General features: G+C 46.6%; 1 protein-coding gene across 1 annotated transcript in view; it reads left to right on the forward strand.

Annotated features, from left to right (window-relative positions):
• Nucleotides 1-275: 275 nt before the first annotated feature.
• DENND5B (DENN domain containing 5B) overlaps nucleotides 276-22538 on the forward strand; it is a 141307-nt gene continuing 119044 nt past the window's right edge. The window contains exon 1 of the mRNA XM_064155788.1: nucleotides 276-417. Coding sequence (XP_064011858.1) covers nucleotides 306-417 — 112 coding nt within the window. The 5' untranslated portion in view covers nucleotides 276-305. The remainder of the gene's footprint in view (nucleotides 418-22538) is intronic.

Below are 22538 nucleotides of genomic sequence, written 5' to 3' on the forward strand. Positions count from 1 at the left end.
AGGAAAGGGGCGAGGGCAACAGCAGGGCGCTGCTGCCCCCCAAGGTTTAAATGCCCCGCGGGGGCGGGCTATCAGTGTGGCACCGCCCGCTCTGTTTCCCCCGCCCCGCTCAGCTGACAGAGGAGTCTCTCCGCGCCAGCCCTCCCGGTCGCCCGCTCTCTTTCGATCGCCCGCGGAGCCGGTGTTCGCTGCTCGCCGCGGCCTGCGCGCCACCGCCGGCAATGGGGGGCGGCGCGCTGTGACCGGCCCTTGGGCGCGCCGCCGCTGCGCAGAGCCGCGGTGCTGCAGGAGCCGCCGCCGGCGGGATGAGCGGGAGCGGCGCCCCCGGGCCCGGCGCGGCGCCCTGCCGCTTCGCCCACTACTTCGTGCTCTGCGGCATCGACGCGGAGAGCGGGCTGGAGCCCGACGAGCTGGCAGGTGAGCGGAGGCGCCGCCGGGGCCAGGCGCGGCGCGGAGGCCTCGCCCGCACCGCACCGATGCGGCTTGCCGGGCTTTTGAGATCTGCTACTTCAAAATGTCTGCTCCCCCTGTGAGGAAGGGGCGAAGGAAGGTTGGATGGGGGGGGTCTCCGAGCCGGCAGAACCCGCAGGGAGGGAGCAGCAGTGGAGGATATAGCATCTGGCAGGGGGCTGGTGGAGCATCCTCCACCTCCGGGCAGCTCTTGCCGTGCACCGGGATGCGCTCTCTCCGCAGGCCGGGTTATGCCGACCTGCCGCTGCCCCTGGTCCCTAAGGGTGGAAGGGGAAAGGCAGCCCTCGCCCGCCCTCGGCTGGTGGATGCCGCGGCTCAGCCACGGCCAGCCGGGTGCGACCGGCGGGAGGATAGCGAGGGTTATGGAATTGTCTGGAGCGGGCTGGCCGAGCTTTCCGGGGGTGGCAGATGCATTTTCTTCCCTATTTGCAGTGCAAAGGGAGGGGAATTGTCTGGAAAGAACTGAATAAATTAATGGAATCGCATGTTTAATTCTGCTGCTTTAGTCCCATCTTCTGTCTGTTCAGAAGTAGTCTGCCTGCATCCTTCCTTCCCTTTCCAGCCCAGGAATGTTACAGAGTCAAAGACAAAATAATTACTATAAGATCTAACGCGTTTTGTAAAATGTTTATTTCTGGAAGGTTCACGAATGAACGTGAGCCCGATTGGATTGGGGAAAGGCAGTGCTCCTTCCGAAATGTCCTTTTTGTTTACGTGGAAGGAGCTGTTTAAGTCAGATCTTTACATACACCATTAGATCCACTGTGAGTTTAGTAACAGGGCTTAATTGCGTGGAGGCTAAACATCTTCTCCCAGAGTTAAGAGTTGGAAAGCCCTTAAGCATATACATTTGACCACTCCTGTGCATTCACGCTGCAAGCAAATGAGCTGTACGTGACTCAAGTTGCAGGGATGGGCACCGGTGCCTGGTGATGGGATCCTGGTGAGGTCTCTGTCGCTGTTGCATCAGGAAGCACCTTGCCTTCTGGTTGTGTAAGAGGGGGATCTGATGATCTGCATTGCTGATCAATATATACCCTGGTTGAAGTTCATATTTTTGTCACCTGTGAAAGGGGTGCATCTATGCACCTGACATTACAAGGAGCTTTATCTTAACATGGCATATCTCAGTGTTTTCCCTTTGCAGTGAGCACACACTGTAGGTAGTCCTGGGATCTCTAAGATGAAGCACTAGTCAAAAGTGCTTTAATGTCAGTTTGGTTTTTTGTATGTACTGATGGCTGCAATTGTATGTTTTCAGTTTTGCTTCTGAAAGTGGAGAACTCCTGACTGGTGAGGCATCTGCTAGCTGATGGTGTACAGGGTTTGATTTGCATAATAGGACGTATTAGGGTTTCAGCTTCTTATACTTGGAGTCATCTTGAACCCTTCTATCTAAAGTAAACTATTTTTAAACCAGTGTGTACTGGCAGGCTGTGCCTTCCCTAATGAATACCCAGACTTCCAAACTTGTCTTTTGCTGATTTCTGCTCCATTTTCCAGTGAGATGTGCAGTCGAGTTCTTTGGGAGCACTCCTCAAGGATGGGGCAAAGGCACAGTGTAGTGCAAGTGGCTCAGCTGCAGGGCTCATCTTTTATGATTGTTCAGTAGGTTTAGCTGAACTGCTGCAGCAACACTGAACAGAATTCAAAGCTAAAGGAAGTCTCCCTCTTCATTTTTCAGTTAAAGACAGACATTTTGGCACATCTGGGGTATGCCCATTTATAAAATATAATGCAGCTATGAATAACTCCAAAGGGAAGTTGCCACAAGTAATTCTTTCTGAAGCAAGTAGCACAGCTATTTAAATCTTCTTCCCCCTGCCCCCTTCAATAGGAAATAACAAGTAGAAATGATCTTTGTAACTGGTTTGAAGTAGGTAAGGTCCAGCAGTATGATTAGAGCATAGAAGAATTTTGGTACATCAAATTTGGGAGGTATTCTGAGTACCAAGGAGAATTGGGGTATGGTAAAGGAAGAAGCAGTAAAGTGGATTAGCAGAAATACAACGGGACTTAATGATTGCTGTTGAGCAATGTTGTATTTTTAGGGACTCATGACAAGAGCTTTCTGCTATCAGCTGGGAGCTCAGTGGTTGGAAATGTTAGGGAAGAACAAGGAGTGCTGTGAGCCACAAATATAATGCAGCTGTGGAAGAAGTAACACCTTTTAGATGTAACCAAGAAAGCATTTCTGCTAAAGCTTGGGCACTACTAATGCCATTATAGGCAGGTACTGCTGAGATCCCTTCTAGAGATCTGTGTTACAGACTTCAAAAACTGTGCTACTGGGATTGAATTAATCACCAGAATAGGTAGGGAGGGAACAGAAAGACTAGAGTAGCACAGAAAAGCCACGAATGAAGGCTGATCTCTGTAAAAATGGTCTTGCAACATTTTTTTGCAAGGAATGATCCCATCCTTTCATTACTGAATTATGTAGCTGTGATAGCTTTCCATCTTACTATTCTCATGCATTAAGGAGCATGTGGTAAGTCACAGAATCAGTGAAAAGTTGCTGTGACTTAAGCCACTACAGGTTGCTCTCACTTTAACAAAAAAGGTAATCAGGAACCTGCTGGTCGCCAAACTTGTGAATCCCTTAACACAAAACGCCTTACTCAAGCCAGGTCTTATTAGGAGCTGTGCTAGGGCTGAGTAGAGGAGTATGAGAGCTCTTCCATGGCCTCAAAGGCCCCAGGGCTTCTACTGTGAACAGAAAAGCAGAAGTCATAAAATTCTCGAGGGATTTTCAGCTTCTAGATTGACCTGCTGATAATCAGCTGAGGCACAGACACCTCAGCAGGGCACGTGGCATGCCAAGGAGCTGCTGGTGAGTCAACTCTGCTGTCATCTGCAGCTCCCTGACCTGCAGACAGCCTGAGATCCACTCCTGTGTGAAGGCTTAAGTCCAAAACATTTCTCCACACAAACGCTCTGCAGTAAAAACCAAAACAAAAACCCAAACAAACCACCCACAAACAAGCACAGCTCCCCCCTAAAATAAACCCAACCCAGCAAAAAAATAACCCAAACGAGAGAGAACAAATCCCCACACACCAAAATCCCCTCATCTGCTGCATCAGGCATGAAGTGAAATACTTTGAGGATGCTCCTGGAGGCAGAGCGAGAGCTACCTTTTGAATTCTTACTGTAGAGTTGTTAGGTTTGTTCACAAAATGAAATAAAGCTTGGCATATTTTTCAGGCAGAAATGATTTGCTTTATAGTTCTCATTCCTGGGGATGCTCAGTGCTTAAAATAAATGTTGTAGAAGAAAGTTTTCCATCATGCAAGTAGTTCAGTTTGCTTTGCTTTGATTTCTTTTCTTCTTTAGTATGTACGCAGCACATATTTTCTTCTTTCTTTTTCCCCTAAATAAGAATTTGCTCCACAGCTGGCTTTTCAGGTAAATTAATTGAAGTGTTTTAAGTGAGTTAGTTTTCAAAAGTGAAAAGCTGTATACCTATTGCTCCACTTGGTAGTGCATCCAGACACACATCCAGCAATTTATGAGTTATAACACTGCTGGCACACTTGCGGCACTATCACAAAGCTCTCAGCCAAGGTTAGAAGAGGGGGGAAAAAAGGTCTTTGTAGGGATTTGAGGGAGGAAAGGAGATGAAAGATTTCTTGGCACCTAGCACTTACTTGAAGAGGTCAGAAAACGAGGATGTGAAATAGCACTTCATGTGAAAAGCATGCAAATTTCAGCGTTGGCTTCTGTGCCCTGGTGAACTCTGCTAAAATAGGATGGAGGCAGATTTTCTCTCATGTTCAGAGCTGATGGAAAATGCACTTCAGTTCCCTTTCATCCTCTTGCCTACTTCATAGAATCATAGAATCATAGAATCAACCAGGTTGGAAGAGACCTCCAAGATCATCCAGTCCAACCTATCACCCAGCCCTAACCAATCAACTAGACCATGGCACTAAGTGCTAAAGCCATTTTGAGACTATCAAAATTGCTTTATCAAAACATGGATTGCATGTGCTTAGATGAACTTGTTGTAGTAAATATTTAACGTTGCCTTAGACATAATTGTTCATTGAGTTGTGTCTTTTTTATATGTTGTTGTACTGTATAAACTTTGTAACTTTGATACTATCTCACAGTTTTTAAAAGCAGTGTCCAGTTTTGTGTCCAGTTCTGGGCCCCTCAATTCAAGAAGGATGTTGAGGTGCTGGAACATGTCCAGAGAAGGGCAACAAAGCTGGTGAGGGGCCTGGAGCACAAATCCTATGAGGAGAGGTTGAGGGAGCTGGGCCTGTTTAGCCTGGAGAAGAGGAGGCTCAGGGGTGATCTTATTACTGTCTACAACTACCTGAAGGGGCATTGTAGCCAGGTGGGGGGTGGCCTCTTCTCCCAGGCAACCAGCAATAGAACAAGGGGACACAGTCTCAAGTTGTGCCAGGGTAGGTCTAGGCTGGATGTTAGGAAGAAGTTCTTCACAGAAAGAGTGATTTCCCATTGGAATGGGCTGCCCAGGGAGGTGGTGGAGGCACCGTCCCTGGGGGTCTTCAAGAAAAGCCTGGATGAGGCACTTGGTGCCATGGTCTGGTTGACTGGATAGTGCTGGGTGATAGGTTGGACTGGATGATCTTGGAGGTCTCTTCCAACCTGGTTGATTCTATGAAAGCCAGCAAAGGAGGGAAATGGTCTAGGTGAAACTCTCACAAGGAGCTGATACATAATCAATGGAAAAGAAAAGTTGCATTAAAAAAAATAAAAAGGAGGTTACTAAGCTTAGTTGTCACACCCAGGGAATACTGCAAGTGAGGTCCTTGATGTCAGTTCTGTTGCTTCTATCCCCTCTTGCAGTTAATGAGCTGGATGATATGGCAGTATTTATAAAATGCTTAGAAATAGGGAGTGGTTACACTTGAAGTATAGGTGCAAGCCATGAGATTTTTCTGGCTGTAGCAGCTTTTGCGTTCTGCTGTGAGGGTATGTTGAATTTTGTAGTATCTTGTTAGAGCGAGTTGAAAACTGCAATTTGGAAAAGTCCAGAGTACCTATGGCTCAACTGAAAAAAAATAAATAAAAGAAACTAACATTTTCTGTCAGGGGAGCCATCTAATGTTCTGGAGGAAAGTAAAGAGACAATTAGGGATGGGCGTTTTGTTCCCAAGTGGAAAGACTGGTCCATGCTCCACTGAGAATGCTGACGCTGAAGCAGTTTGAAAGGAGAGAGGATGTAGTAAGCCAGCGTGGGATGAGACCTGAGGGGCTATGCTGGATGGTGTCTTCTCCATCTCAGAATATGAATGTTGGTGGAGATGTGGTAGCCCTCTTGCTGTGTGACATGAAAAGTTTTACAGCTTTTCTTCCCACACACCAGCCCTAAAATATTACCTCAAGACTATGCTCACAGTGAGGAGACATTCTAGTTACTCTGTCTTGTCTAGCAAGATATTTTACACCATCTAGTTTTGGCCATTGCCTAAAGATTCAGTATCTTGTTGTCCTGGTTTGGTGTATATTTTAAAGTTGCAGAGGAATTAAGTATTCTACTTCTAAGACCTATTTTCAAGGGGTTTATTTTGATTTCCTTTGTAAGCAGCAAAGCTGAGAGTGCTTGCTAATCATGCTCATTGGAAATGTTGAATGTCTTGGGGAGATAAACATTACTTCTACATTCTGCTGTTTCCCAACAAATATCCAGATGCCAATATTTATTTTTAACCCAATGAAATGTTGCTTCAGTCCATAACATGGAAAACCAGGCAGGGCACACTGCAGTCTGTGCTTCTTACTAGTAGGCTCTTGTTTTCAGAAAGCTAAAAAGCTTAGCATCTGCATACTCATGCTTTGCAGAGTCTCCCTGCAGCCCGGGCAGTTCTCCATTGCGCTTCCTTTGTGCCAAATCACCCTGCAGTGCCACAGAACTCAGCAACACAACTTCTTGTTTTCATGACAGTTTTCTGAAAATAAGTTATTGGGTTTTTTTTCTAGTTTACTGGAAAAAGACTGAGAAATTTCCCTTCACCAAGGAATATCCAGACAGTTGTGGTTCGTCTTCACAGCTTGCTCTAGTGGCTACAAATGAAAGGCAAGCTACAGGAGTCTAGCTTTTCATTTCTGAGTGCAGTTCATAGTCACACAAATCCTTTTCAGAAGGATGGTCCAGAGTAAGCAGCCTGGATGTAGACAAGAGTGATATGAGTGGAAGAGAAGATGGCCTGTGCTGTAGAATTTAGCAGTACTTAATTAACTTCTCAGAGGCAGTTGTAGTAGATTGCTTAGGATTTCTGATCATCATAGGGCTCAAAGGAGGAGTGGAACTGAAGCATTTCTCCTGTTCCCCTTAGGAAGCAGTGCTTAAATACAGTACTAAATCTTCTGACGTTTACAGATGGAATAAACAAGTCTCATTGATCACAGGATGTGAGGGGTTGGAAGGGACCCAAGGAGATCATCGAGTCCAACCCCTCTGCCAGAGCAGGACAATACTAACACAGATCACACAGGAACACATCCAGACAGGCCTTGAAAGGCTCCAGAGAAGGAGACTCCACATCATCTCTGGGGAGCTCTGGGACTCTTACAGTAAAGAAGTTCCCCCTTGTGTTGAGGCAGAACCTCTTTTGCTGCAACTTACACCCATTGCTCCTTGTCCTATCCCAGGGAGCAGTGAGCAGAGCCTGTCCCCCCACTCCTGGCCAGCCCTCAGATACTGATAAACATTTATCAAATTCCCTCTAAGTCTTCTCTTTTCCAGACTAAAAGGTTCCAGGTCTCTCAGCCTCTCCTCATAAGCCATGCCCTCCAGTCCTCTAATCATCCTCATAGCTCTCTGCTGGACCCTCGCCAGCACATCCCTGTCCCTCTTAAACTGGGGAGCCCAAGACTGAGCACAGTATTCAAGATGAGGGGGTTGGATGCAGTAGCTGGCTTATTGAAATAACTTAGTTTTTGCAAGTTGTCCTAAAAAAGAAGGAAACACTGGGTATACACTATGGGAAACCTGCCTGATAAAAATCTAAGCTGAGTTAATCCTCTGCTCATGTGAAAACAAGTCTTTTTGATCTTGGTCTGCAGAAGTGCTGAGCTTCTAGTTAAGATGAGTATGGAGATAATCTCTGCTTTCATGCAACCTCCACTTGATGCTGAAATAGAAGTAATGTCTCTGCTGTCTTCTATAGCTTTAAAGGTGGTGGCATGGATAGCTGGTGTGGTGGTTTATTCTAAACGTGGAGGGTTTTTTTTGCTGCTGGGGAAAACCAAATTCCATTGTAATGCCACACAGATATTATTTATTTTTTTTTTTTTAAATAGGTTTCTGAATTATACATTAAATACTTCACTTCTGTAGGAGGGTTTCTGCAGCCAAAGGAAATGGTGCTTTTTATAAAGAACTGTCAATATTATTGACAATTATCATTTCTAGGTACAGTAAGACTCCATGGACTGGGATAGCAGACTGTGGAATCGCTGATGGCTGCAATGTATTGTTATGTTATAGTAATAGTGCTTGCTTCCTCTCTCTCTACACCAGAAGTTAAATACTTCCCAAACCTGGTGTTGACTCTTCAGTTACATACTTGCCTTCATCTAAGTTTTTTATACTGTATTCCTTTGAAAATAAGATATTGATTGGGTCAGGAAAGCATCATTATTCTGGATGAGGCATTTAGTGCCATGGTCTAGATGACTGGATAGGGCTGGGCGATAGGTTGGACTGGATGATCTTGGAGGTCTCTTCCAACCTGGTTGATTCTATTCTATCAATAGCACTGATTTCATTAATGCTAAACCAGAGAGATGTATTGTGCTTTTTTATCAGCTAGGCTGCTGTTTTAATTTCCACTTAAAAAGACTAAACCCCCCTGCACTCTCAGAGGCTGTTTTGCTGCCAGCAGCTGTTTGGTAGCACAGATGAAGGTGTGATTGTGTATGTGAGGGCTTATTTTTGGTGAAAACCTTAGTAACTGGCCTGTTCATATTCCCAGAGGTAGCCTTTTTCCTTCACATAGCTGGCAGGCAGAATGGCTGAGCTGCTGTCCTTTACAAGAATGACCTAAATCCAACCCTAATCTTGTCCCTGCACATCAGCTTGAACACACCACTGGCCCCATCCTGGCGGCTTAGTGGTGCAGTGGCTGGGGAGACCTGGGATCCCTGGGATCACAGCCACCTTCATTGGGCAGAAACTACTGAAAGGCAAATGTGCACACATCCTGAAGCCTACCAGATCAGGCCTTGTCACAGGGAGGTATTGTCAGGGAGAGTGAAGACAGATTTCTGAACTTGCATTGAAGGTGCAGGTCCCTGTTGCCAGTGGAGATGTTCCTGTGTTGATGTCCATCTCTGTGGTGGTCCACGCCACTGGAAGATGGCAGCATCTAGAGAAAGGCAATGCCTGCCCTGTTGAACACAGGGAAATAGAAACTCTGTGTATGTCATAATTGCTCAGGGCAGTGTGTGACTGTAGTGTTAATTTTTCTGCCCAGCTCTTGGCCTGTGAAGTCTTTCTGTCCTTGCCAGAGTGATTTCCCAGTGCTGCAGGAGCTGTGCCAGCACCCTAACACCCTGCCTGCAGATCTCCTGTGCTAGTGTAGAACTTGCTGTAGGAGTCCCTCCAAAATGAGCTGCTTCAGGAAAGGCTGAGATGCATACAAGCCAGCAGGACAGAGGTGTCAGGGCTGTCTTGCCTGCCTTCTTTCACCTGCTTGTCACGGACTAATCAAGTTGTCCTTAATGCCAGCTTGTCCCTGAAGTGTGCTGGCAAGTGTACAGCCTGCAAAGCTTCTGCGTGGGTTGCTGTTGGGTACCCGGCTGGCACACTGCTCCCCACTGCAGTTCCTGATCTGTTCCACTAAGAGCTGGAGTCAATGAAAAACATGAATGAAAGAAAACAAACCAGCATGTGCACTTTGATCAAGTTAATGCTGTGGTGTTGGGCTGGTGCTCCTTGCTTGGAGCCAAAGGTAGTTTTACTCAGCTGTCTGATAATTATATCTTAGCTGAGAGCCTTCTCCTTAGGGTGTCCAATGCTTGATGAGGGTGCCTGGTTGGAAACATGAAGCAATGCTCCTTCAAGGTGAGAAGTTTTGCTTCTTCTTCCACCTAACCCAGTCTGTAAAAATAACATCAAAGCAGCCAAACAGGTGCTTAGATAGTGAAATAGAAAAAATAGTCCCTTGCTAATTGTTTAGCCTAGAGAAGAGGAGGCTCAGGGGTGACCTCATTGCTGTCTACAACTACCTGAAGGGAGATTGTAGCCAGGTATGGGTTGGTCTTTTCTCCCAGGCAACCAGCAATGGAACAAGGGGACACAGTCTCAAGTTGTGCTAGGGGAAGTCTAGGCTGAATGTTAGGAGGAAGTTCCTGGCAGAGAGAGTGATTGGCATTGGAATGGGCTGCCCAGGGAGGTGGTGGAGTCACCCTCCCTGGAGGTGTTCAGGAAGAGACTGGATGAGGCTCTTAGTGCCATGGTCTGGTTGATTGGCTAGGGCTGGGTGCTAGGTTGGACTGGAGGTCTCTTCCAACCTGGTTGATTCTATGATTCTATAATATATTCTTTGTGTAGAGTTGTTTTGAAGAACCTTGAGAAATGCCAGTTACATGCTTCCAGTGATAATACAGAAACTAAGTTTTAGTATAACATATTACTGGGGGGAGGCATCTGATTCTGGTGGATCTGTCAAGAAAAATTTTCTTCATGGATTCATACAAAAATGTCAGCAGTTCTTGCTTTATGGTCAGAGACAATGTTTAAACATGTCAGTCTTAGAGAGTGAGCTCCTCCTCTTTGGGGCCTGGACTTGGCTTTGGTTTGCAGTCATCAAATTGCAACAATAATTATTGGACCTAAGCAATTAAAAACCAACAACAACAAACAAAAAAAACAGACAAACAAAAAACCCCACCAGACAAACAAAAAAAATCACCTCTCCCCCATCAAAACAGGCAACAGAAAATCCAACCAAAGAAAACCCCATTAAAAAAAAAACAACCAAAGAAAGCCCCATTAAAAAAAATCCAACCAAAGAAAGCCCCATTAAAAAAAAAATCCAACCAAAGAAAGCCCCATTAAAAAAAAAATCCAACCAAAGAAAACCCCATTAAAAAAATCCAACCAAAGAAAACCCCACAAAAAACAAAAATCCAACCAAAGAAAGCCCCATTAAAAAAAAAACCAACAAAGAAAGCCCCATTAAAAAAAACAAAGAAAACCTCACAAAAAACAAAAATCCAACCAAAGAAAGCCCCATTAAAAAAAATCCAACCAAAGAAAACACCATTAAAAAAAAAACCAACCAAAGAAAACCCCACAAAACCTCATTAAAAAAATCCAACCAAAGAAAACCTCATTAAAAAAATCCAACCAAAGAAAACCTCATTAAAAAAATCCAACCAAAGAAAACCCCATTAAAAAAAACCAACCAAAGAAAGCCCCATTTAAAAAAAAAAACCAAAGAAAGCCCCATTAAAAAAAAGCAACCAAAGAAAGCCCCATTAAAAAAAACCAAAGAAAACCCCATTAAAAAAAAAGAAAACCTCATAAAAAAAAAAACCAAAGAAAACCCCACAAAACCCAAAAATCCAACCAAAGAAAACCCCATTAAAAAAAAAAACAACCAAAGAAAACCCCACAAAACCCAAAAATCCATCCAAAGAAAATCCCACCAAAAAGAAAACATCCAACCAAAGAAAACCCCACCAAAAAATAAAATCCAACCAAACCCCCAAGCTTTGTATCAGATTGAACCAAATCCTGCTTTGAAGTTGTGAGTGGTAGGCTGCCCTGCATGAAAGCTAGAGGAGCCCTCTGTTCATCCTCCTTCTTGGCATTCTCTTGTCATGTTAAAGACTAACATGTGGAAGGGTAAAGGGGCTTAATCTAAAACACCCTTCTGTGTTAGCAGCGACAAGTGTGTGGGGCTGCTGCTTTTCATGGGTGAGTGAAACGATTTGTATACATTTACATTTCCCCCTTAGCATTCCTGTAAAACGATGCTCATTTCCATGCACAGCTATTTTCACTGACAAAGACATGCAGTGCCATGCCTTGTAATGCAATGTCACCTGTGTTGCTATGGATGTTCCTTACCTCCTTAGCAGAGGCCCTTCGAATCTTGTGACTGAAATAAGGCTGAGCTCTTTGTTATGAAACCAAGTGGTAATTTCTAAACAAAATACTGATCCAAAGGACCAAGCAGTCTGCTTTGAACTGACTAAATAACATTTACAGTACAGTTGGAGCCTGCTGGGAGAGGATACATCTGCCCCATCCTCTTTAACATCTTCATAGATGACCTGGATGAGGGCATCGAGTCAGTCATCAGCAAGTTTGCAGATGACACTAAGCTGGGGGCAGATGTGGCTGGGTTGGAGGGCAGAAGGGCTCTGCAGCGGGACCTTGACCACCTGCACAGATGGGCAGAGTCCAAGGGGATGGCATTCAGTAGCTCCAAGTGCAGGGTGCTGCACTTTGGCCACAACAACCCCATGCAGAGATACAGGCTGGGGTCGGAGTGTCTGGAGAGCAGCCAGACAGAGAGGGATCTGGGGGTGCTGATTGATACCCGCCTGAACATGAGCCAGCAGTGTGCCCAGGTGGCCAAGAGAGCCAGTGGCATCCTGGCCTGCATCAGGAATGGTGTGGTCAGCAGGAGCAGGGAGGTCATTCTGCCCCTGTACTCTGCACTGGTTAGACCACACCTTGAGTGCTGTGTTCAGTTCTGGGCCCCCCAGTTTAGGAGGGACATTGAGATGCTTGAGCGTGTCCAGAGAAGGGCGACGAGGCTGGGGAGAGGCCTTGAGCACAGCCCTACGAGGAGAGGCTGAGGGAGCTGGGATTGGTTAGCCTGGAGAAGAGGAGGCTCAGGGGAGACCTTATTGCTGTCTGCAACTACCTGAGGGGTGGTTGTGGCCAGGAGGAGGTTGCTCTCTTCTCTCAGGTGGCCAGCACCAGAACAAGAGGACACAGCCTCAGGCTGTGCCAGGGGAGATTTAGGCTGGAGGTGAGGAGAAAGTTCTTCCCTGAGAGAGTCATTGGACACTGGAATGGGCTACCCGGGGAGGTGGTGGAGTCGCCGTCCCTGGAGCTGTTCAAGGCAGGATTGGACGTGGCACTTGGTGCCATGGTCTGGCCTTGAGCTCTGTGGTAAAGGGTTGGACTTGATGATCTGTGAGGTCTCTTCCAACCCTGATGATACTGTGATACTGCTGTCCTGGCCCAGATAGGTATTGCTTACACTGACTGTGGCCATTTGAGTTAGATTTCTAGCTCAGACATAGTGGAGAGGTGAACGTTCTAAGAGCAGGCCATAGAATGGCAACAATGGATAAGTTAATATAATCTCCTTGGAGCATCAAGAGTTTTATGTCTGGAAGCACAGGTTGGACCTTCCCCTTGCTGCTTTTGCTGCTTCATTTGTGCCCACTGCTATCTTCCCCCTGCTGCTGTTTTGGCTGCTTCTGCTTCGCTGCCACTTGACCCCTTCCCCATCTTCATTAAGGTTATTATATCTCTGTGGTAGTTTATTTCTCCTTACACTGTTATATTTAAAGTATAAGAAATACAATTTCACTTTTCTCTGACTTAACAAAAAATAATCCATGGTGTGGTGAGTTTACCGGGGGAGGGACCCACCCTAACCTGGGACACTGACTTAGATGTCTTGAGGGTTCTGGAGCGCGAGTTCTTGCTGGCCTGGAGACTGCTTGGAGGGCCTGAATCCCGGATTTAGAAGCCCCCCTCTTCTGCACTTTTTCTGCAGGTTGCTACTGAGATTTGCATTTGCACTGCTGGGCCCTTTGCTTTCACACAGGCTCACAGGATGTTAGGGGTTGGAAGGGACCCAAGGAGACCATCGAGTCCAACCGCCCTGCCAGAGCAGGACAATCCTAACACAGATGACAGAGGAACACATCCAGACAGGCCTTGGAAGGCTCCAGAGAAGGAGATCCCACAGCCTCTCTGGGGAGCCTGTGCCAGTGCTCTGTGACCCTTACAGTAAAGAAGTTCCCCCTTGTTTTGAGGCAGAACCTCTTTTGCTGCAACTTACACCCATTGCTCCTTGTCCTATCCCAGGGAGCAGTGAGCAGAGCCTGTCCCCCCCTCCTGACCAGCCCTCAGATACTTATAAACATTTATTAAATCCCCTCTCAGTCTTCTCTTCTCCAGACTAAACCACCCCAGATCCCTCAGCTTCTCTTCATCAGCCATGCCATCCAGTCCCCTAATCATCCTCCTAGCCCTCCCCTGGACCCTCTCCAGCAGATCCCTGTCCCTCTTAAACTGGGGAGCCCAAAACTGAACACAGTATTCAAGATGAGGTCTCAGCAGGGCAGAGTAGAGAGGGAGGAGAACCTCCCTTGATCTGCTGATCTGTGAGATGCTCAGGAAAGTTTTGTTTTTAAAAATACAGCCCATGAAGTATTTTAGCAAAGAATGCAATGTGCAATCGAGTAAATATTTGGCTTTTCTTTGTTGAGGGAGGGGAGGATTTGCTGATTAGTTATTACTCAATACTATTTTTCCATCGGTATTCCCACTTGGTATTCTTCTTGGGTTTATGCTGTGCAATACTCTGACATTAATTTAAAATGCAGGATAATTTTATGCTTAGAACCAAAACAACTTCTCTGTTAACACAGATGTGCTCTTGGCTGTGATGCAGGCTGGTGTGGGGGAGACTGAAGGGGCTGTTGCAAAGTTTCTAGAGTGGGACTTTCTGTAAGTTAGATCCTGTGCTTTCTCCCTTTGTTTATTCTTCCAGTTTGACAGTTTGAAAATACACAACTCTGAATATCTGGGGCAGAGTTTTCACCTTACAAAACCAACCAAACAAAAAGTCAAGGGGAAGAAAAGCCCAAAACATATGAAATGGCTGTTCAGGAGTCACAATGCTTAAAATCTGCCAGGTGCTTTGTAACGCCTGATGCTGGATGTGTTCTCTGTAGCAGAGTTATGAAGGGTGCATTCTGCTCTGGGTTGTGCCTGGACAGATGGGCAAAGTCCAATGGGATGGGGTTCAATAGCTCCAAGTGCAGGGTGCTGCACTTTGGCCACAACAACCCCATGCAGAGATACAGGCTGGGGTCGGAGTGGCTGGAGAGCAGCCAGACAGAGAGGGATCTGGGGGTGCTGATTGATACCCGCCTGAACATGAGCCAGCAGTGTGCCCAGGTGGCCAAGAGAGCCAGTGGCATCCTGGCCTGCATCAGGAATGGTGTGGCCAGCAGGAGCAGGGAGGTCATTCTGCCCCTGTACTCTGCACTGGTTAGACCACACCTTGAGTACTGTGTTCAGTTCTGGGCCCCCCAGTTTAGGAGGGACATTGAGATGCTTGAGCGTGTCCAGAGAAGGGCAACGAGGCTGGGGAGAGGCCTTGAGCACAGCCCTACGAGGAGAGGCTGAGGGAGCTGGGATTGGTTAGCCTGGAGAAGAGGAGGCTCAGGGCAGACCTTATTGCTGTCTACAACTACCTGAGGGGAGGTTGTGGCCAGGAGGAGGTTGCTCTCTTCTCTCAGGTGGCCAGCACCAGAACAAGAGGACACAGCCTCAGGCTGTGCCAGGGGGAATTTAGGCTGGAGGTGAGGAGAAAGTTCTTCCCTGAGAGAGTCATTGGACACTGGAATGGGCTGCCCGGGGAGGTGGTGGAGTCGCCGTCCCTGGAGCTGTTCAAGGCAGGACTGGACGTGGCACTTGGTGCCATGGTCTATCCTTGAGCTGTGTGGTAAAGGGTTGGACTTGATGATCTATGAGGTCTCTTCCAACCCCGATGATACTGTGATACTGTGATACTGTGTGTCTTGTAAACGCTTGGAGAATGTCAGGGCCAGGAGGAAAGATACTACGGTCTCTCTAATGCACCCCTTTTGGGGTTGTCAATCTTTGTGTCTAATGGCAAATGCTGCCAATCCGAGGGAGAATATTTATCTCTGGAAGTCGAGGTAACAGCCATCCAGCAGAGATGAATTAGATGCTTAGCCTTTTTCCTAATACGATGCTATCCAAGTTTGTCTTACTAGTATTTGCAAACATGTTGACTCTAGCCAAGTGTGATAGCAGATGTTGTGGATTCAAGCAGGGATGTGTAGTCTAGTGTTTCTATCTCAAATCAAGGAATGACTAAGAGCTGAAAAATCCCAGTGTAAGGAGTGCTCTAAAGTAATCATGTTTTCCCGTACAAATATGAATATCTCATAGGGTGAGGCAGCTGTAGCTCTGCCCTGCTGTCGTAAGCAGCAAAAGGGGAATGGTAATGGGAGATGCTAACTCGAACAATAGCAGTCCTGGTTAATAACATACTGTCACTTCTGTGCCTGTGTCTTTGTTTTCCTTCTTGGAGCTGCCCACAGGGCACTGAGTTGGGAGGCAAAGAAAAAGAGCTGTTGAAAATTGCTCAGTCTAACACACTGGTAGGAAAAAACCCTCAACGACGACCAAATCCCCTCTAGCTTAATGTGGGCTGAACTTCCCATGGAAACTGCCTTAATGAGCTCGGAGCCCTCAGCCCTGCTTTGTCCCTGTCAGCAGGTGAGAAAGAGCTGCGGTCCTCAGCGCGGGTGCCCTGGCTGTGACCTAGGGGCCAGGGCCGCGATTAGTTCAGCTTTTGTGCTTTCAGCGGGAATGAGAAAGAGAAAATATCTTGTCTAGAGGGCTGGATGTATTCATGCTCCTTGCCCGCAGGTATGCGCTTAGTGCTGGAAGAGACATTTGTCTCGGAGCTGGGGAGAAAAGGCAGATTTAGGTCTGTCCCAGAGCAATGGAGCGTCCAAGATATATCGTCTCTGATTGTGATGAAGGTCAGAAAATGATTTGCAATTCAAAAATCTGTCTGGGGTTTCAGTTATTGGTTAATATTTTGTCAGCGTCTTGCGGCAGTGACTTCTGACTGAGCCCCAGCATTGCTCGTGGTGCACTGAACAGCTCAAAAGAGGAAGCTGACGCCAAGCAGGAGTCCATCTGTGTCGTTAATAGCGTAGCGTTGCCCCACTCGAAACTCGCCTTGTGTGATGGATAATGTGATCGCACTGGACCTGTTTCCTTCTCTTAAAGGAACAAACCCGAAAAGCAGCCTTCCCAAATAACCTGTGTCTTTTTCTGCCAACTTCCGAGCCCATAGGTCAATGAAATTTTGTCAAAGATGAAATTAAAAAGATTCGATTTTTTCTTCTCAAGTCCCTGCAGCTAAAGCAGGGATCTTAATTAACCTTTCAATAATACAAAGGCTGCGGCAGCATCAGCAGCGCTGTAGAAAGCGAGAGAGGCCCCTCCGCGTGGGTATCTTGGCAGACTAATTGGCAGCCACCTAGCTGGGGCCCGAGCAGAGCGTGCGGTGCTTCCTGCCCATCGGGCAATGAAGGGGATCCTGTGGTACTGAGCAGGAGGGAAGGAAGATCAGAGCTAACAGGCTTGTGTGAGCAAAAGGAGCTACCGATGAGACGACCTTGATTTCTGCCCCAGCATCCTGTCACATAGCTCCTAATGCTCTTCGCCCATACCTGTGAAACCATGCAGCCCTGTTAATGCCATCTTTCTTAGTCTTCTCAGTCTCAAACGAAGAGTATTTGTTACCAGAGCAGTTCTGCAACAGCTCCTACAACGTGACAACGGATGAAGGGAGCAAAGCTATGTTTGGCAATAAATAGCAGTGCAAGGATAGTTGCTTGCTGGCTCCAAGTCCTTCCTTAAGCTCCATGAAAGGATGCAGGCACTTGGCAGTGTTGGTGCTGTTGTATCCAAGGGATGTGACTATGGAAAAGCACTGTTTTTTTCTTCACCTGCCCCCACCAGAATGCACTGAATGGGAGGTACAGGAGCAGAACATGCTGGGGAAGGGAGCCCTCTACTTTAATTTTTCTTCTTAATCTTTACCCTTCCCACATTTAAAAATAAACCAGCTCACCCTCATGCTTTATTCCTTAAAAAATCTACTCTGACCTTTCTGACAATCTTGTTAAGAACCAAGAATGTATGCCTATGTGTTAAAGTGCTAATGACAAGTCATAAAACTGCATTAAGTGCATTAAATTTTGGGTAACTCCAGTAAAAGGCACTGCAAGGGATTGCTAATCGCTTTGCATTTATGAATTGTCTTGGAAGTAAATGGCAATATTCAGCTGCATCTGTCCACTGACATGGCCTAGAAAGCGATGGCATAACGTTGTATTGCAGTGCAGTGGGAGGTTGGCAATCCATGCTTGATTAATCTGCCCATGCTGAAGTGACATCACTCCATGCTTCCAGTGAGCTTGTAATAGATGAGTGCATTAACGAGCCCCTGAGTAACCCAGACTACACTTGGGGGCTAGGGGGGAAAATCAGAAAGGGAAAACATTACTGATTCGATTTCTCTTTCTTATCTTACATCTACATAATTTTTCCAAGCAGTATTTAAGTAATTCCATCTTAAAGTGAGCATTTTAAAAAGCCTCTCTGCATCACTGACAGTACCAGAGCTGGTTTGAGTGAGTTTAACCAACTGGGTTATTCAAACCTTTTTTGTTTACCTGAACTTTCTCTACCTGAAAAATGTTATAATCTTCCCATGTGAAAGACTGGCTCCTGATTATTCCCTGCTAAACTATGCTGAATCTGATAGAATATGTTAGAGTGGTTGGAGCCAAACTTCCCTCAGGGCTGGCCAAGTAGTCCTTTAAGCCATTGCCTTCATTTGAGCAGATTCGATTAACTGGTTGGTAGAAGTGTGTAGAGGTCTCTGAGGGTTGATGATAATTTGCTGTTCTGAAAGTCTGGAAATTACTCTGTCCTGAAGACAAAACCATTTCAGAGGCTGCTTAGCTTTGGCAAGGTTGATTGTCATTTACTTTCTGCACGTGTTTCAATTTCGGTGCAATTCCTTTTTTAAGCAGCAAACCATTTCATTGGGGACTTATATTTCTGTTTTGCTTACTGCTAATCGTCTTGCTAATACATTTAAATTCTACTCTTTCCAAATGTATTATCAGATTTATCTTGTGGGAGGTCATCAGTTTCACAATATTGCATAAAACTGAAACCGAATCCTGTCTGCAGCTGCACTGTTAAATAGAGCATCATTGTCAGGTGGTGAGCATGGCTGTCAAAACACTTCGGGCAAAGTGGGTAACATGAACAGTTCTTCTAGGTTAAATATTTATAGAAGAAAATGCAAACTCAGAAGGCTGCCAGCAGACAGACATACGGCTTAAATACATTGCTGTGTTGGTGAGGGCATGAATCTTCATGCTGCAGCTTCAGGAAGAAGTCAGCAAGTTTTCTCTCCTTGTGCAGAGGCTCAGCGGTGTGCCTTTTCTGCACATAAATATATATGCAAAGCAACTGGAAGTTTAAAATAGAACTGTGCAAGCAATTTGTTTGCCAGCTGCCCCCCAAACGGTCCATTCTTTTTGCCCCCTGGTCTTCTGCTGCAGCAGTCATCGCAGAAGCTCATCACAAGCCATCTCTTGCATGCTTACCCTCAAGGGCTGGTGTGCCTTTATTTCAAGTCCTCTAGTGCAAACAGGTGGTGAACTACAAGCAGCAAGATACTGAGGGGAAAACCATGTAATTACATCTGGCACTGTAGCATAATAAATCTCCCTTGTAGTCTTTTTTAGACGCCTTTTGAGCACTACACAATGGCCGTGATTAATGACTATTGTATTGTCTTAAATAATAAGCTTGAGCCTTCAGATAGGTGACATAATTTAGCCATAATGAGCGTCAGCTTCATGTGTTTGATCTCAGTGCTTTGAATTTCAGCATCATTGTTGCTATGACCTTGAGAGATTGTTTCATGTTGAAGAAAAGCAGTGAAAGGGGATGGGAGACAATTCCTATCAGAATGGGAAGAATCCAACCAATCTGTTGCTCGAGGACAGTGACTTGTTGGGCTTTTTAGTATCTCATTTTTAAATATGCAGGATGAAAGCAGTTGGATCATTCACAAACTGGACCCACTGTTATTGAGAAAGACTTTGTTTCTGAGAAAAGTAGTCCTTGCCAGGAGGTGTCTGCTAACAGTACCATTGCTGGGTGGTTCCTTTTGTGTGTCAAGATGCACCAAATACTTGTAGCCGCGAAAAGGCTTTTGAATCCTTTCCACACCATAGCTCCATCCATCACCTCCTCAGCAGGCTTCTCTGTTGTCTCCTCCCTTGACGGAAAGCAGCAGCTCTTTGATATGAGCTCCTCTTTCTTCGCATTTCTTTTTCCATTGCCTGACTTCAGCTGACACAGAAGGAAAAATGTTGTGTTTTCTTCCCTGCAGCTACCTGTGAAGAGCTCTCCCTGTCTCTGCACAGTGTATCTGCACAGCACTTTGGCAGAGCTGGCAAGGGAGGGCTGAGAAACTACAAAGCACATCAGACCTAATTATTCAGCTAGCATAAGGGCCTTTCTTCCCTGCTCGGGATATTTGCTCTTGCCTGTGTGGGTAGTTTGACTGACACAGTGTGCTGACTTCAAAGCCATTGCACAACGCCACATAAATGCTTCATACCCAAATCCATCCTCCTTTGTGTACCCTGGCCCAAATGGGTAGCCCTAACGGCAGGGTTTGGCAGGGCTCATAAGTGAAGGGTCAACACAGACTGTCCCCTTTGTCGTTATTTTTGTGGGGATAGGGGAGAAAGGGGGTTTAAATCCCTCAGTCTTTCCTATTAAGTCTGACTCATTTTGTCTGGTTTAGCATTGTGGTGGAAAGAAACATAATGGATTTGTTAGGGTCAGTGCTTCACAATGTGATGGTTGACTTTGATGGGCAATAGGGCCTAGTTTGCCACTCCAGACAAAGGATTTGTGGGTCTTGCAGGCTGCCATCTGTTTCTAAAAGCAAGTTTTTTGTGGAGAAGAAATGCAGCTTGCATGCTGAAAAAGTTGTGATTTTTTTTTTTCCTTGAGAAGCCTTTGTGTTTGAGCTTTTAATTTCAAAACTAAACAGAGTTTATTAGTAGCAGAACTCCACATTGGCCCTTCTCCAGGCAAGCTGAACATCCAAATGTCATTAGTGATGGGCTGACGTCTTCTAAAATACTATTGTAGAATACTCATCATCAGCCTCCAAGCATGTTCTTCTCTTCAGCCTCTACCCAAGCTCTCTGAAATGCAAAGTCTGTCTGCATTCAGATTGTTTGCTTTCATTCTAATACAGAAGAATACAAGGCACAGACTGGGCAAGAAATGATATTCATCTTTCATTTGATTTTTTCATTTGCACTGTAGACTTGTGCTTTCTTAAAGACACCAGAAAAAGCAGTTGATTGTACTCTGCCCCTTTAATTGAGGCTGGGAAGTCCTACATGACCACAGAGTCACTTGAATAAAATGACCAGCCAACCTGTGACCAACAGGACAAGGGAGGTTATTCTTCCCATGTACTCAGCCCTGGTCAGGCCACACCTTGAGTACTGTGTCCAGTTCTGGGCCCCTCAGTTCAAGAAGGATGTTGAGGTGCTGGAACATGTCCAGAGAAGGGCAACAAAGCTGGTGAGAGGCCTGGAACACAAATCCTATCAGGAGAGGCTGAGGGAGCTAGGAGTGTGCAGCCTGGAGGAGGCTCAGGGGTGATCTTATTACTGTCTACAACTACCTGAAGGGGCATTGTAGCCAGGTGGGGGGTGGCCTCTTCTCCCAGGTAACCAGCAATAGAACAAGGGGACACAGTCTCAAGTTGTGCCAGGGTAGGTATAGGCTGGATATTAGGAAGAAGTTCTTCCCAGAGAGAGTGATTGGCATTGGAATGGGCTGCCCAGGGAGGTGGTGGAGGCACCGTCCCTGGGGGTCTTCAAGAAAAGCCTGGATGAGGCACTTAGTGCCATGGTCTGGTTGATTGGATAGGGCTGGGTGATAGGTTGGACTGGATGATCTTGGAGGTCTCTTCCAACCTGGTTGATTCTATGATTCTATGACAAGTACGATCTGTTCATGTGCTCTATGGTAGCCTCTCTGGTAATGGATTGTTTCTGTGTATAACTACTGGAGGTAGCCATGCAGTCCAGCTCTGAAGGGCACAAAAACATCCTGCTACAGGATTTAGCAGAAATAGTGAGTGAAGTCTAGGCAGTTTTCTTTCTATCTGGAGACAAACAGCACTGCCAGCCCTGATAAAGAGGTCCTGGCACACAATTGTGTCCTACCCGTTTGTTTAGCCGGTTGCTCTCCTGGTGCAATGCAGGGGAGGTTGATCCTGTGCTTCCTAACGCTTGTGTTTTATTGTTTTGTTAAGGAGTGTGGCTGCTGTAGCTGTGCAGGTATACATGTGCATCAATGAGTATGGGGCATGGAGTCAGTCATCAGCAAGTTTGCAGATGACACTAAGCTGGGGGCAGATGTGACTGGGTTGGAGGGCAGAAGGGCTCTGCAGCGGGACCTTGACCACCTGCACAGATGGACAGAGTCCAAGGGGATGGGGTTCAATAGCTCCAAGTGCAGGGTGCTGCACTTGGGCCACATCAACCCCATGCAGAGATACAGGCTGGGGTCGGAGTGTCTGGAGAGCAGCCAGACAGAGAGGGATCTGGGGGTGCTGATTGATACCCACCTGAACATGAGCCAGCAGTGTGCCCAGGTGGCCAAGAGAGCCAGTGGCATCCTGGCCTGCATCAGGAATGGTGTGGCCAGCAGGAGCAGGGAGGTCATTCTGCCCCTGTACTCTGCACTGGTTAGACCACACCTTGAGTGCTGTGTTCAGTTCTGGGCCCCCCAGTTTAGGAGGGACATTGAGATGCTTGAGCGTGTCCAGAGAAGGGCGACGAGGCTGGGGAGAGGCCTTGAGCACAAGCCCTACGAGGAGAGGCTGAGGGAGCTGGGATTGGTTAGCCTGGAGAAGAGGAGGCTCAGGGGAGACCTTATTGCTGTCTACAACTACCTGAGGGGTGGTTGTGGCCAGGGGGAGGTTGCTCTCTTCTCTCAGGTGGCCAGCACCAGAACGAGAGGACACAGCCTCAGGCTGCACCAGGGGAAATTTAGGCTGGAGGTGAGGAGAAAGTTCTTCCCTGAGAGAGTCATTGGACACTGGAATGGGCTGCCCGGGGAGGTGGTAGAGTCGCTGTCCCTGGAGCTGTTCAAGGCAGGATTGGACGTGGCACTTGGTGCCATGGTCTGGCCTTGAGCTCTGTGGTAAAGG

Source organism: Pogoniulus pusillus, chromosome 15 (assembly GCF_015220805.1).
Source record: "Pogoniulus pusillus isolate bPogPus1 chromosome 15, bPogPus1.pri, whole genome shotgun sequence".
Lineage (NCBI taxonomy): Eukaryota > Metazoa > Chordata > Aves > Piciformes > Lybiidae > Pogoniulus > Pogoniulus pusillus.